This window comes from Paroedura picta, chromosome 11 (assembly GCF_049243985.1).
Source record: "Paroedura picta isolate Pp20150507F chromosome 11, Ppicta_v3.0, whole genome shotgun sequence".
Lineage (NCBI taxonomy): Eukaryota > Metazoa > Chordata > Lepidosauria > Squamata > Gekkonidae > Paroedura > Paroedura picta.
In genome coordinates, this window is record NC_135379.1 from 1,698,400 (window position 1) to 1,711,662 (window position 13,263).

The 13,263-nt window shown below is 58.1% G+C and overlaps 1 protein-coding gene across 7 annotated transcripts in view; it reads right to left on the bottom strand.

The window, feature by feature from the left end:
* Positions 1-331: 331 nt before the first annotated feature.
* NBEAL2 (neurobeachin like 2) overlaps positions 332-13,263 on the bottom strand; it is a 94,731-nt gene continuing 81,799 nt past the window's right edge. For all 7 annotated transcript variants that reach the window (XM_077304694.1, XM_077304699.1, XM_077304695.1 and 4 more), the window contains 10 exons: positions 12,653-12,769; positions 9,616-9,705; positions 9,340-9,449; positions 8,960-9,132; positions 8,722-8,816; positions 7,359-7,475; positions 6,107-6,268; positions 5,471-5,619; positions 4,718-4,853; positions 332-4,501 (listed from right to left, as the gene is read on the bottom strand). In XM_077304694.1, coding sequence (XP_077160809.1) covers positions 4,400-4,501; positions 4,718-4,853; positions 5,471-5,619; positions 6,107-6,268; positions 7,359-7,475; positions 8,722-8,816; positions 8,960-9,132; positions 9,340-9,449; positions 9,616-9,705; positions 12,653-12,769 — 1,251 coding nt within the window. In that variant the 3' untranslated portion in view covers positions 332-4,399. The remainder of the gene's footprint in view (positions 4,502-4,717; positions 4,854-5,470; positions 5,620-6,106; positions 6,269-7,358; positions 7,476-8,721; positions 8,817-8,959; positions 9,133-9,339; positions 9,450-9,615; positions 9,706-12,652; positions 12,770-13,263) is intronic.

Sequence of the window (13,263 nt, forward strand, 5' to 3'; positions counted from 1 at the left end):
CCCTTCCAACTCTATGATTCTTTGATCCATTGATTTATCTTATATTGTATTGACCTCCCTCCCCCCATTTTACCTGCCCATGGGGTTCGAACCCCACACATAAAGCACCCCATGCTTCAAGTCATCAGGCTTCTCTTGAGCAAACCCCTCCCTCTTCCCCCTCCATGCAACAAGGAGACAGGTGATTTTATTTCCTCCCCTGGATCATTCCACGCACGTCGGATCATGCACATTCAATGTGCTTCTGCAGATGAATTTTCCTGTGTGGGACAGGAAGACGCACTTCTAAAGTACACTGAACGGGCTGTGAAATAACAGCGGACACGCCAGATTCTTGTTTCTTTCAGAAGTTTATTCAAAGTCTTATGAACAGGATATCCTCAAGGCCGCAGGACAAAACCCCAGGCTGCTGAAGGCAGCCCTTTTCAAGTTTAAGGCATACACTTTTTAAAAAAAATTAAGTTCGGATTGTGCTTTTTGTGGACAGACTTCATTGGGCTTCATCGATGTTCTCCTGAGAGCGGGCCGGTCCCATGTGGACTTGTCCTGACCCCGCAGCCACCAGTCTAGACTCTGGACCCACAAAGTCAGCCTGAAATCTCAGTCATAGCTAGGAGGACGAGATCGAAAGACACTTTGCAAAGGGAAACAGAAGCAAATCTGACCTTAACCTTCCAGTCGTTCTCTTCCTTTGAACACAAGGCACCCTAGAGATGCCTGCAGCACCCTCCCAATCTAGGGAAGAAGGCGAAGGCACCCTCTGTTCGTTATCTATTCCCTGGGGGACTGCTGCTACAGGGTCCTTAGACCCACACAGAAATCATGCCCACTGCTCAGGGTTCAGGCTCATTTTGCCAAGACTGGCACAAACCCATCACGGTCCCTCTGCAGTTTCCCTGGGACTTCAGCTACTAGTGAAGGGATGTTGACTGCATAGACAGCATCGTGAAGAACAGGCCTCAGGGGAAGATGCTGTTCTGTCTTCCCCCACAACTCAGGATCAAACTGGGACAACACAGCAGACACCCTTCCCATGTCAGCATCTGTCCACGTCCAAGTGGAGGGGAAAAATAAGGTCTAAAAAAGGGAATCCCAAACTGACTCTTAGCTTGGTTTTCCCATTTCTCCCCAACCTCATTGAGGAGGTTCCCCTTTGCCGTTTGGTTGCCAGCATCCAAGCGTGATGGGAGGGAAATCCAGTTTCCCTTGCAACAATTTGCCTGAGATGGGTATTTGAAAGCCGTCCCCTTTGAATCAAGACCCCCAAAAAACAGGTTGAGAAATCTAGAAGCAACAAGTGCTCAGCTCAACTCCTGCTCGGCCTTACCTGATCCCCTGCAAAGCCTGAGCAAAAGAAAGAGATGGGAAACCGAGATGATTTTTTGCCAGCACGTGGCCCCTATAAAAGTCTCACCCTAAACTGAGGACAAATCCACACAGAGACATCCGCCTGCCCTCAAAGCCCACAGGAGTCCAGAAAGCTCAAAGTAACTCTTCCCCTCCCCAATAAAATACAAAACAGTAGAAAATTTTGGATCAACATTCATAAAAGGTACAAAAACCTGCTTATATATTATTATGTACACAGAAAACAATGATCCAACAGGACAGTCAGAAAAGAGCATATTTCTTATTTTTCCTGCTAAATGCCAATATTGCACTTGGTCTTCTTCAAGCCTGGTCTTCACCAAGGATTTGCTTTTGGGATGGGGAGGGGGGAGGGTCAGAGGTCATTGCTTTGAGAGCCCAAACCTCCTCTGTAGCAAAAGGAAGGCGAACGGCGTGACCTTATGTCTGAATACAAGTAGTTCCTGGTTTCATAGAGGGACATGGGAGAAGGGGTCGGTCCTAAGAGAGAGAGAGAGAGCATTGCTCCTTGGGATCCCCTGTGAAAAAACCTTCAGTAGCCAACTGTCCAGTGCAAAACATCTTCCCCTACAGTTTTCAAGGTTCATAGTGCCATTCTTGGCACATAGAAAGCCACAGTGCGCTTCTTGCAGCCCCGTCTGAAAGAAAGCATCCCTTTGTACAATTCCAGGCTTCGGAACGAGGAGAATCCATTGCTTCACCTTGGCGCTTGACACCCAGGTGGACACATCCCTGAAGCCGTGTGTGTAACAGTCAAAGTACCACCCCCCTCCCCCTCAAGAGAACAGCAGGACAAGCCAACCCCACAGCTGAGGAACAATCAAGTGTCAACAGTGAAAGGACTCAAGGACAGCGAGTCAAAGTTCATCCGACGGAAAAGAGGGTCTCCCAATGTGCAACTGTAGTGGAGGAACGTTCTGGAAGCTACATGGGAGACAGCACGGAAGGACCCCGGTTTGGGATCCAGGGGAGATGCTTCTAAACATCTGCAATCCCACCAACTCACCGTGCCCCCCGTGAGCAGAGAGAAGGGACTAAGCCCTAAAGATTCGGGGGTCGACTGGCCGAACGTCCTCGCTTTCTCCAAGGCGGACCGGTGTGGCTTCAGTTCAGGGTGGGCCGTGCGCGAAGCAAAGTTCTAACGTCCATCGTGCGAAGCCCAACTGAGTACAGGAAAGGGAAAGAACCTTCTGGCATTCAGCCCCTAACTGCTGCCCTTTCCTCGACCGAAAGGACTGGCGGGCTGGGGTGCCAGGAGGGGGACCGAGGGGCCACGCTCACACCTGCCGTCGGCAGAAAACATCAAAACCACCCGGGCTGTCTCTCAACTTCACAAGAGAGGGGCCATCGCAGGAACGAAAGGAAGGCAGCAGTTTGTGAGTCAGCTGGAAGGTGGGAAATGCAAAGCCTGGATCCTTCTCTTTGCCGGCCTGGGCCGCCGTTATGGCTGCGAATCAAAGTCCACACAATCTTCTGTCATCTCCGAACTCCGAGTTGAGGTTTCTGGAAATCGAGGAAAGCCCTCCACTCCAGTGTCCCGGTTTTACCCTATCAAGGGTGACTTTCCCCCTCCTGACTCCCACGCCAACCATCTACCTGGACCAGCCCAGCCGACACCTGGGGAAGGCCAGAGAAGAGCCCACGGGCTCTCCACAGGAACCCGGTTCTGAAGCAGCTTGCCCCTGCACCCCTGGTGGAAAGAGGCCCCGTGCCTCCCGGCGAGAGCTGCGGCGCATCACGCATCAATTTGGGATCACAGTCTTTCGTCCGTTCTCAATCTTGAGCTGTTTTGGTTATCAAAAAGTGCTTCAAAGGGGAACTGGGTGGGCAGCAGCGCCAGGCTGCTCTCAAATGTGTTACGGGGCAGCAACTGACTCCCTGGCTGGAGAGGCCTCCCAAAGACCCTGCTCTGAATAGGAAGCCTTTGCAAACTCCGGACTGGCTTGGTTTTGGCTTGGGGGAGCAACCCCAGAGCTGCACTTCGGAGGCCTGGGAGGAGAAAGACTTCCTTGCCAATGCAGCCCAAAATCTTCCACATGACTCAACAGAAGGCCTACTAGGGTTGGGTAAGGATTCCGGTCTTCCAAAAGGCAGGGGTTTATTGCTGGTGAAGAGGCTCACGGTGCCGGGATCGGTGCCGAATACTCACAGACGTCCCTCCTTCTCCGTTGAATCCACAGATCCCACCCCGAGGACACCAATAGTAAGTAACCCAATGTCTGGGGATGCTGGGGAATGAAAACCCCCCAGCGAGGTAGGACGGTGCCACCTATTCACCACACCCCTCTGCTTTGACTCTCGCAGGGCTGGCGGCCTTGATAATATCTTGGAACAGGAACAGGGCAGGTTGCCCCCTCCGCCCCGCCCGGTGCCCCCAGCCGGAGGAGAACAGCCGGCCCTCCTGACACCTTCCCTTTTTCAGCTTTCTCAGGATGAGCAGACTGGACACCCGGGCAAGCGAGAATCTGCAGTCCTCCCTCCTGGCGCAGAATTTCCGACGTAGTGCAAGAAAAAGGGTCAGCTTAAGGCCACCGGAGAACGGCCGGGCCGCAGTCTTGAGGCGAGCGTCTGCCTATTGCATCTTCTTTCCCGCCGGACGCCGGGAGGCAGTGGCCATTCTGACCCCCTCCCCTCCCCTCCTGTCCTCTTTCTCTCTTTCCAGTGTAAGACGACGGATACAAACGTTTGCCACCTCAGGTGTCACAGGAATCTCTCTCTCTACTCATAATTATTATAGCAATCAGGAAATCAGGGGGAGGGATGGCTGGACAGGCTCTCGAGAGCCCTCCGTGGAGATTGTCCTGGGCACCCCCGCAGGCCTCTGGTTTGCATAGGCCCCCCCCGGGCAGGTCCCGCAGCGATGGATCAGGGGCTTTGCCGGAAGGCGTCAGCATCAGGCCACGAGTGGGGGGTGGGGGGGGGGCGGCGGCTGAAGAAAACCCCCCACAGGCGAGGCCGGTCGGAGCTCGAGTCCCTCCGCTGCAGATGCAGTTGGAAGGACCCAGGAAGGTGGAACGCCGACCCGGGGCAGTTACTTGGACTCCGTTGGGTTGTATTCCGTCTCGCCGGACGACACCTGGGAGATGCGCCGTGTTGACCGCCAGAGGCGCCGGTGGAACTGACCCGGCCTCACCTGAAGGGAGAGGAAGGGCCAAAGGGAGGTAAGTTCTCTGGGGGAGCGGCCAGTTTAAAATAGAAAATAAATATTTCATTTCTACACCGCCCTCCCCTAGTGGGCTCAGGGCCGTTGACAAAGAGGTTTAAAGCCCTCCTAAGAAAACATTTTTACACCCATCAAATGGTAAGAACGCCAGGAATCACAGGCCAGAGTGGCCGGCCTGCGACTCACCTCGGACGGCTGCCCCGCGCCCACCACGATCAGCTTCCCGTCTTCCAGGCCCACCAGGATGTGACTCATCTCCTTGGTCACAGAGATGCTGTGGATGGGGACCTTCATGGACACGGGGGGGACAGCCACTTGGAGGCTGAAATGACAGGAAAAGGATCCAGAATACCCAGAATCAGGGTAGGAAGTTAGGAGACACGGGCTGTGGGAGGCAGCAGGCCTGCGGTGACTCAGGTACCCATGGGAGGGGTCATGGGCTGCATGAGCACAGAAACACTCCCCCAGCCCCCACTGACCCCCCGTGGACCTCCTAGTGGCCACTGAGTGTTGGACTGGATGGGCCACTGAGAAGAGGAGAGCTGGTTATTTGCACCCAAAGGAATCTCAAAGTGGCTTTCAGTCACCTTCCCTTCCTCTCCCCACAACAGACACTGTAAGGGAGGTGGGGCTGAGAGAGCTCTGAGAGAACTGTGACTGGCTCAAGGTTACCCAGCTGATTGCATGCAGAGGAGGAGTGGGGGAGTTTTGGCCCCTGTGTGACTCAGTGTTGGACTGGCTTCTGGGCAGCTCAGCCGTGGCTTCCCTTATGCTCTTTCGTTCACAGCTGCTGGACCTGCAGTGGGGAGTCCCCTTCCAACCCGATGTCTGGTTTCCCGGCATGCAGAGAAGAGGAGGACAAGCCCTCCTTGGGCATGGAAAGAGGGACTGGATGCCTTTAGCCCAGTCATTGGGGGTGGGGTGGGGGCTGACTTTTACCTCCAAAGCTCCCGGATCTGCAGAGAACACTGAGCTGTCCCCAGCACCACAAAGTCCCCGGCGAGGCACATGGTGGTGACCTCCTCGTCCAGCGGGAGGGAAGACAGGTGCTTGCCGTTGACCGAATACAAGTGGAGGGCTAACTTTTCCTTTGAGAAGGAGAGGCAAGGGGTTAGTTTTGAGGAGGGCAACCAGAGCTCTCCTGCCTTTTGCAGAGTGTGGTGGTCTGATCAGTGGGATGCCTTCCCAGAGAGACTGCACCGGAGGGCCACTGTCTGGATCAGTATGCTGGGCTAGATGGACCCTCCCTGGCCTGACCCAGCAGGGCTCTTCTGAAATTCCTCTTGGGGGAAGGCCTTGACCTTTGGGTTGATCCTGCGTTGAGCAGGGGGTTGGACTAGATGGCCTGTATGGCCCCTTCCAACTCTAGGATTCATGCCCTGCTGCTGGCTGGCTATTGTTTGAGACAGAATGCTGGACTCGATGGACCACGGTCCAATCCAGAAGTCCCACTGTAACGCAAGGAGATGCGCTATTTCCCACCAACCACTTTAATGCTTCTCCTTGGGGAACATTTCGGCAGAAGCTGGCTGTCTTGCCGCTTCCCGCTCCCGGCTGCCGACGCGTGACCCCCACCTTCAGGGAAGCCCTTCCGTCCACGGTGGTGTGGGCCACAATCTGCCCCTCTGGGCCCACAGCCAGGCTGGAGACGGTGATCGGCAGGGAACTCTCGCACGGGGGCCGGATCGATTTCATGAACTGCCCTCGGCGGATGGTGTGGACCACGATAGTGCCGTCCTGGAGGGAGGGAGGGAAGGAGAGTGGCTTTTAGGGAGAGGACGGCCCCACGAGACCTTCATGGGGGGTGAACACAGAGAAAGGGTCTGGTGGGGTGAGCAAAAGGGAAGAGAAATGCACAGCAATGTAAATCTCCTTTTGAGTGGAAGAGGTGTTTAGGATCAGAGTTGTACCTTGGCTATCGGATAGTCCATCCACCCACCCACCCACCCCTCCTTCCCTCGCTTTTCCCCACAGCTGGGCCTCAAAGTGGCTTAGAACTTTGTTTCTCCTCCTCTGTTCACTTTCAACAACCCCCCTACAAGACAGGCCCACCAGTAGCCACAAGGCAGCAAGAGTCTGCCTGGGGCAGGGATGCTCTGTCTCCTTGGTGCTTGGGGGGAGGCACAGTGGGAGGGCTTCTAGCGTTCTGGCCCCACTGGTGGATCTCCTGAGGCCCCTTGGGTTTTGGCCACTGTGTGACACAGAGTGTGGGACTGGAGGAGCCACTGGCCTGATCCAACAGGGCTTCTCTCATGTTCTTTAACTGACAGTCTCCGGCAGGCCCAAGGTCACCTAGGGGGTTTTCATCATAGGAAATATGTTCCCACTACAGGGTGCCCCAGAATGTTTGCACTTTTTTTTTAAGGAGTGGCTTGTGCAGACATGCTACAAGTCTGGTGCCTTTAACTCAATCCCCTTCCCTCCAGAACCTGGGAAAAACCAAAAGGAACTGCCCCCTTTCTCTTTCCCTTGAAAGTTTAGAAGGCCATTTGCTCTAATCACTGAGTCCTGCCCATTCGTGATTCAGCGAACTGAGCAAGGTGGATTTGGCTACTCAAACTTATCGGGACATGGTGATTCAGAAAAGGTTCGGCCAATTTGGTCCCAAATCAAGGCTATTGGGGTACTTTTCATCCAGGTCACAGTCCTAAGCGGGGGCTCAAGCCCAGGGACCCCGAGAGGCCTGCCTGATCTTCTACTGGGCCGTGCCTGCAGCCTTCCCCACAGGAAGGGAGGTGCTCCAACTGCATTCGAGGACAGATGTGTCCGGCCACCTCTGACGGGAACGGTTCGGGCTCCTATGCAGCTGAGCCCAGCGCAAGCTTACCTTTGACCCCGACACGGCCATGTCCAACTCGGTGCTGATGGCCACACACGTGACCTCATCGTCGTGCCCGTAGAGAACCTGGACCGGCTTGGGGGCCAGGCCGCACGAGAAACCACCCTGGCAGAGGGAGAGAGGAGAGGTCAAGGGGGCAGGATTTCAAAGTTCTTAGGCAGCTTGCCAAGGAGGCACCACTGCCTGCTGCTCTGGAGAAATGAGAGGAAAGGAATGCTGTGTGACCCAGAAGCCTGGAGGCTCAGATTGGGGAGATCTCAGGCAAAATGGTACCGTACTGAGCTCCCTGCTGAGGAGGGAAGGATTGCAAATCTCTTTGCAGCCCAGAAGAGGAGACCGCCTGTCAAGAGGCTGGGAGAAGCTGTCCTTAAACCAAGACAATACAGCAGCAGGGCCTGAATTTTTGGAAGTGGGATCTGCTTCCAAACTTTCTCTACTGTTCAGCTCCCACTTGCAACATAAGCCCATGTGGGTCCTTTCTCTCTCCAGCATGAAATGCAGGAACCTCACGTTAAAACGGAACGAAGTCCAGGGGCCCCTTTAAGAGCAACAAAGTTTTATTCCGGGCAGAAGCTTTTTTGAGCATGCCTGAAGAAGTGTGCAAAGACATGAAAGCCTCTGCACAGAATTAAGCTTTGTTGGTCTCAAAGGTGATGCTGGACTCAAACCTTGTGAGACGGGAGGCTGGACCAGATGGGCCCTCCCTGGCCTGACCCAGCAGGGTTCTCCTTGTGTTCTTATCGGGGGAAGCCCCGGCCTCTTGGCCTCTCTGCCCTGTGGTTGTCTCTCCAGAGGAACTGGTTGGCCCCTGTGTGAGGCAGGAGGTTGGACTATAGGCGCCACTGGTCTGATCCAGCAGGGCTCTTCTTAAGCTTATCGGGGGAAGGCCTCAATCTCTGTGCCTTGCTGTTGGCTGTCCAGCAGAACTGGTTGGTCACTGTGTGAGACAGCACGCTGGACTAGATGGATCCTCACTGGTCTGACCCAGCAGGGCTCTCCTGATGTTCTTAGGTAGGCCTCGGCCTCTGTGCCCTGTGGCTGGCCCTCTAGAGCAGGGGTAGTCAAACTGCGGCCCTCCAGATGTCCGGGGACTACAATTCCCATGAGCCCCTGCCAGCGATTGCGGGCAGGGGCTCCTGGGAATTGTAGTCCACGGACATCTGGAGGGCCGCAATTTGACTCCCCCTGCTCTAGAGGAACTGGCTGGCCCCTGAGTGAGTCAGGATTGGTCTGATCCAGCAGGGCTCTTCTTGGGTTCTTCCCAAGATCAGTCTCTCTCTCTTCTAGCTCTCATGTTTCCTCTCGGGGCCTTTCCCTCCCTGGGAAAGTGAACTCCCCTCTTTGGGCTCACCTGCTGGAGGACCTGCCAGACCATGCAGGTGGTGTCTCGCGACCCGGAAATGAGGTAGATTCCGCAGAGGTCCAAGGCCAGGCAAGTGACGACGTCTGCAGCGACAGGAAAGGAAGGCGAGACCCCCAAATCACTCAGCACGAATCCACTCCTCGGTGCGCCAACCGCACGGTCAGAGAGGAGGGTGCCCGGCTGCACCTCTGGCATAACCTCTTGATTGTGCCTGTCCCACACCTACCGATGTGCCTGTTGATGTGCCCCACCACCTTCCCTTTGCCCAGGGAGGTGACGCGCAGGCTGTTGTCCCAATGCCCCCCGCTGAAGAGGAGCTTCCCGTCGTGAGAGATGGCCAGGGTCTTGAAGGACAGGTCCACCCCTGGCGCAAAGGGGCCGTTCAGGTAGCGCCTGGTCCTAGCGGGAGCAAGCAAGAAAGACGAGATTGCCCGCGCCCGCCAGCACGTTTCCTGGGTTTTTAGGAAGTGCCATTTTGTGGCTGTGCCCACCGCCCTGTGTTCCTAATTCCACTCACCCCCCTGGTCTGGGAAGGGTCGGGGACCCCATGTTAGGGGGCAGAGAGAAGGTCGTAAAGGGAGGGGGCCCTTTGGGTGGCCGACTCACTTGGAGTTGGAGACCGTGGGGTCTTTGGTGAAGCTGAAGTAGTTGGAGATGTTTTTGTCGTAGGGCAGCCAGCTGTGGGTCCCAAGCAGCCCGTTGGCGCTGACAGTGACCTGGAAGGGAAGGGGGAAGCGGCGTCAGCTCGCCGGAGGGGAGACGTAAAGGCAAGCAGGACCTGAACTCGACGCCATCCTGGAGCGAGCGGGGCCACCACTGCTTAGCCAATGCGGTTCTCATCTCAAGGACGGGGGGGGGGGAGGGGGGAGACCTGGTCGTTACCAGCATGTCCGGAGATCCCTGAGTCATGAAAGAGTGGGACTGGCTCTTGGGGACCACGGCCTGCACTAGAGGAATCCCGTCACTGATGCCCTGGAAGGAGAAGAGGAGGGAAAGGAAGGGAAGGATGCACATATCATGTTACGTTAAGAACATCAGAAGAGCCCTGCTGGGTCAGGCCAGGGAGGGTCCCTCCAGTCCAGCCTCCCCTCTCACCCAGGGGCCAGCCAGTTCCTCTGCAGGGCCAGCCACAGGGCAGAGAGGCCGAGGCCTTCCCCTGATAAGGACCTCAGAAGAGTCCTGCTGGGTCAGGCCAGGGAGGGTCCCTCCAGTCCAGCCTCCCGTCTCACCCAGGGGCCAGCCAGTTCCTCTGCAGGGCAAGCCACAGGGCAGAGAGGCCCAGGCCTTCCCCTGAGAAGACCCTCAGAAGAGCCCTGCTGGGTCAGACCAGGGAGGGTCCCTCCAGTCCAGCCTCCCGTCTCACCCAGGGGCCAGCCAGTTCCTCTGCAGGGCCAGCCACAGGGCAGAGAGGCCGAGGCCTTCCCCTGAGAAGACCCTCAGAAGAGTTCTGCTGGGTCAGGCCAGGGAGGGTCCCTCCAGTCCAGCCTCCCGTCTCACCCAGGGGCCAGCCAGTTCCTCTGCAGGGCAAGCCACAGGGCAGAGAGGCCGAGGCCTTCCCTGAGAAGACCCTCAGAAGAGCCCTGCTGGGTCAGGCCAGGGAGGGTCCCTCCAGTCCAGCCTCCCGTCTCACCCAGGGGCCAGCCAGTTCCTCTGCAGGGCCAGCAACAGGGCAGGGAGGCCGAGGCCTTCATAAGGACATCAGGAGAGCCCTGCTGGGTCAGACCAGGGAGGGCCCATCCAGTCCAGCCTCTCGTCTCACCCAGGGGCCAGCCAGTTCCTCTGCAGGGCCAGCCACAGGGCAGAGAGGCCGAGGCCTTCCCCTGAGAAGACCCTCAGAAGAGCCCTGCTGGGTCAGGCCAGGGAGGGTCCCTCCAGTCCAGCCTCCCGTCTCACCCAGGGGCCAGCCAGTTCCTCTGCAGGGCCAGCCACAGGGCAGAGAGGCCGAGGCCTTCCCCTGAGAAGACCCTCAGAAGAGCCCTGCTGGGTCAGGCCAGGGAGGGTCCCTCCAGTCCAGCCTCCCGTCTCACCCAGGGGCCAGCCAGTTCCTCTGCAGGGCAAGCCACAGGGCAGAGAGGCCGAGGCCTTCCCTGAGAAGACCCTCAGAAGAGCCCTGCTGGGTCAGGCCAGGGAGGGTCCCTCCAGTCCAGCCTCCCGTCTCACCCAGGGGCCAGCCAGTTCCTCTGCAGGGCCAGCAACAGGGCAGGGAGGCCGAGGCCTTCATAAGGACATCAGGAGAGCCCTGCTGGGTCAGACCAGGGAGGGCCCATCCAGTCCAGCCTCTCGTCTCACCCAGGGGCCAGCCAGTTCCTCTGCAGGGCCAGCCACAGGGCAGAGAGGCCGAGGCCTTCCCCTGAGAAGACCCTCAGAAGAGCCCTGCTGGGTCAGGCCAGGGAGGGTCCCTCCAGTCCAGCCTCCCGTCTCACCCAGGGGCCAGCCACAGGGCAGAGAGGCCGAGGCCTTCCCCTGAGAAGACCCTCAGGAGAGCCCTGCTGGGTCAGGCCAGGGAGGGTCCCTCCAGTCCAGCCTCCCGTCTCCCCCAGGGGCCAGCCAGTTCCTCTGCAGGGCCAGCCCCAGGGCAGAGAGGCCGAGGCCTTCCCCTGAGAAGACCCTCAGAAGAGCCCTGCTGGGTCAGGCCAGGGAGGGTCCCTCCAGTCCAGCCTCCCGTCTCACCCAGGGGCCAGCCAGTTCCTCTGCAGGGCAAGCCACAGGGCAGAGAGGCCGAGGCCTTCCCTGAGAAGACCCTCAGAAGAGCCCTGCTGGGTCAGGCCAGGGAGGGTCCCTCCAGTCCAGCCTCCCGTCTCACCCAGGGGCCAGCCAGTTCCTCTGCAGGGCCAGCAACAGGGCAGGGAGGCCGAGGCCTTCATAAGGACATCAGGAGAGCCCTGCTGGGTCAGACCAGGGAGGGCCCATCCAGTCCAGCCTCTCGTCTCACCCAGGGGCCAGCCAGTTCCTCTGCAGGGCCAGCCACAGGGCAGAGAGGCCGAGGCCTTCCCCTGAGAAGACCCTCAGAAGAGCCCTGCTGGGTCAGGCCAGGGAGGGTCCCTCCAGTCCAGCCTCCCGTCTCACCCAGGGGCCAGCCACAGGGCAGAGAGGCCGAGGCCTTCCCCTGAGAAGACCCTCAGGAGAGCCCTGCTGGGTCAGGCCAGGGAGGGTCCCTCCAGTCCAGCCTCCCGTCTCCCCCAGGGGCCAGCCAGTTCCTCTGCAGGGCCAGCCCCAGGGCAGAGAGGCCGAGGCCTTCCCCTGAGAAGACCCTCAGAAGAGCCCTGCTGGGTCAGACCAGGGAGGATCCCTCCAGTCCAGCCTCCCGTCTCACCCAGGGGCCAGCCAGTTCCTCTGCAGGGCCAGCCACAGGGCAGAGAGGCCGAGGCCTTCCCCTGAGAAGACCCTCAGAAGAGCCCTGCTGGGTCAGGCCAGGGAGGGTCCCTCCAGTCCAGCCTCCCGTCTCACCCAGGGGCCAGCCACAGGGCAGAGAGGCCGAGGCCTTCCCCTGAGAAGACCCTCAGGAGAGCCCTGCTGGGTCAGACCAGGGAGGGTCCCTCCAGTCCAGCCTCCCGTCTCACCCAGGGGCCAGCCAGTTCCTCTGCAGGGCCAGCCACAGGGCAGAGAGGCCGAGGCCTTCCCCTGAGAAGACCCTCAGAAGAGCCCTGCTGGGTCAGGCCAGGGAGGGTCCCTCCAGTCCAGCCTCCCGTCTCCCCCAGGGGCCAGCCAGTTCCTCTGCAGGGCCAGCCCCAGGGCAGAGAGGCCGAGGCCTTCCCCTGAGAAGACCCTCAGAAGAGCCCTGCTGGGTCAGACCAGGGAGGATCCCTCCAGTCCAGCCTCCCGTTCCCAGCTCTGCCAGTTCTTCTCTGTGCTTCCAGAAACTCAATTGCTTACAGGGGCTAGATGGGTGACAACGGGCACCCTCCTCAAAAGGCCTTACCTCCACAAAGAAGGATTTGAGCTTACTGAGATTCTCAAACACGTTGGGGGACGAGGTGTCCAGCCGGAGGAGTCTCTCTGCGGCATTTTCGGCTGACAGGCGGGCTGGGTGGGGCTCCTGGAGAAGTAAGGGGTGGGTGGAAGGACACGTGAAGCTGCCTTCTGCTGAGTGATTCATCCACCACGGTCAGTATTGTCCACTCAGGCCGGAAGCAGCAGCCTTCCAAGGCAGAGGTCATTCCCAACATTTCACCCCCTGGTCCTTTGAATGGGAGATGCTGCCAGGGATTGAACCTGGGACCTCCTGCGTGCCAAACAGGCGCTCTGCCCCTGAGCCACGGCCCCTCCCATCACACAGGAGTAAGGGGGCTGCCACTGGAGTGCTGGCTGCCACAGAAACATTAACTTGGCCCTGATTTTCAATGATTCTCACCTGCATTTCAGCCCTGCACGGCCCACGTTAGTACCCAAAAGGAGTTTGAGAGAAAAACAGAAATTCCTGTGGCCAATTTTGGGAACCCACAAGCAGAAAAGGAAGGTTGCCATCGGCCGGATCTTAGAAAGGTGGTTGTTAGGATAAAATGGAGGAGACCAATGCAAGCCACTAAGGAT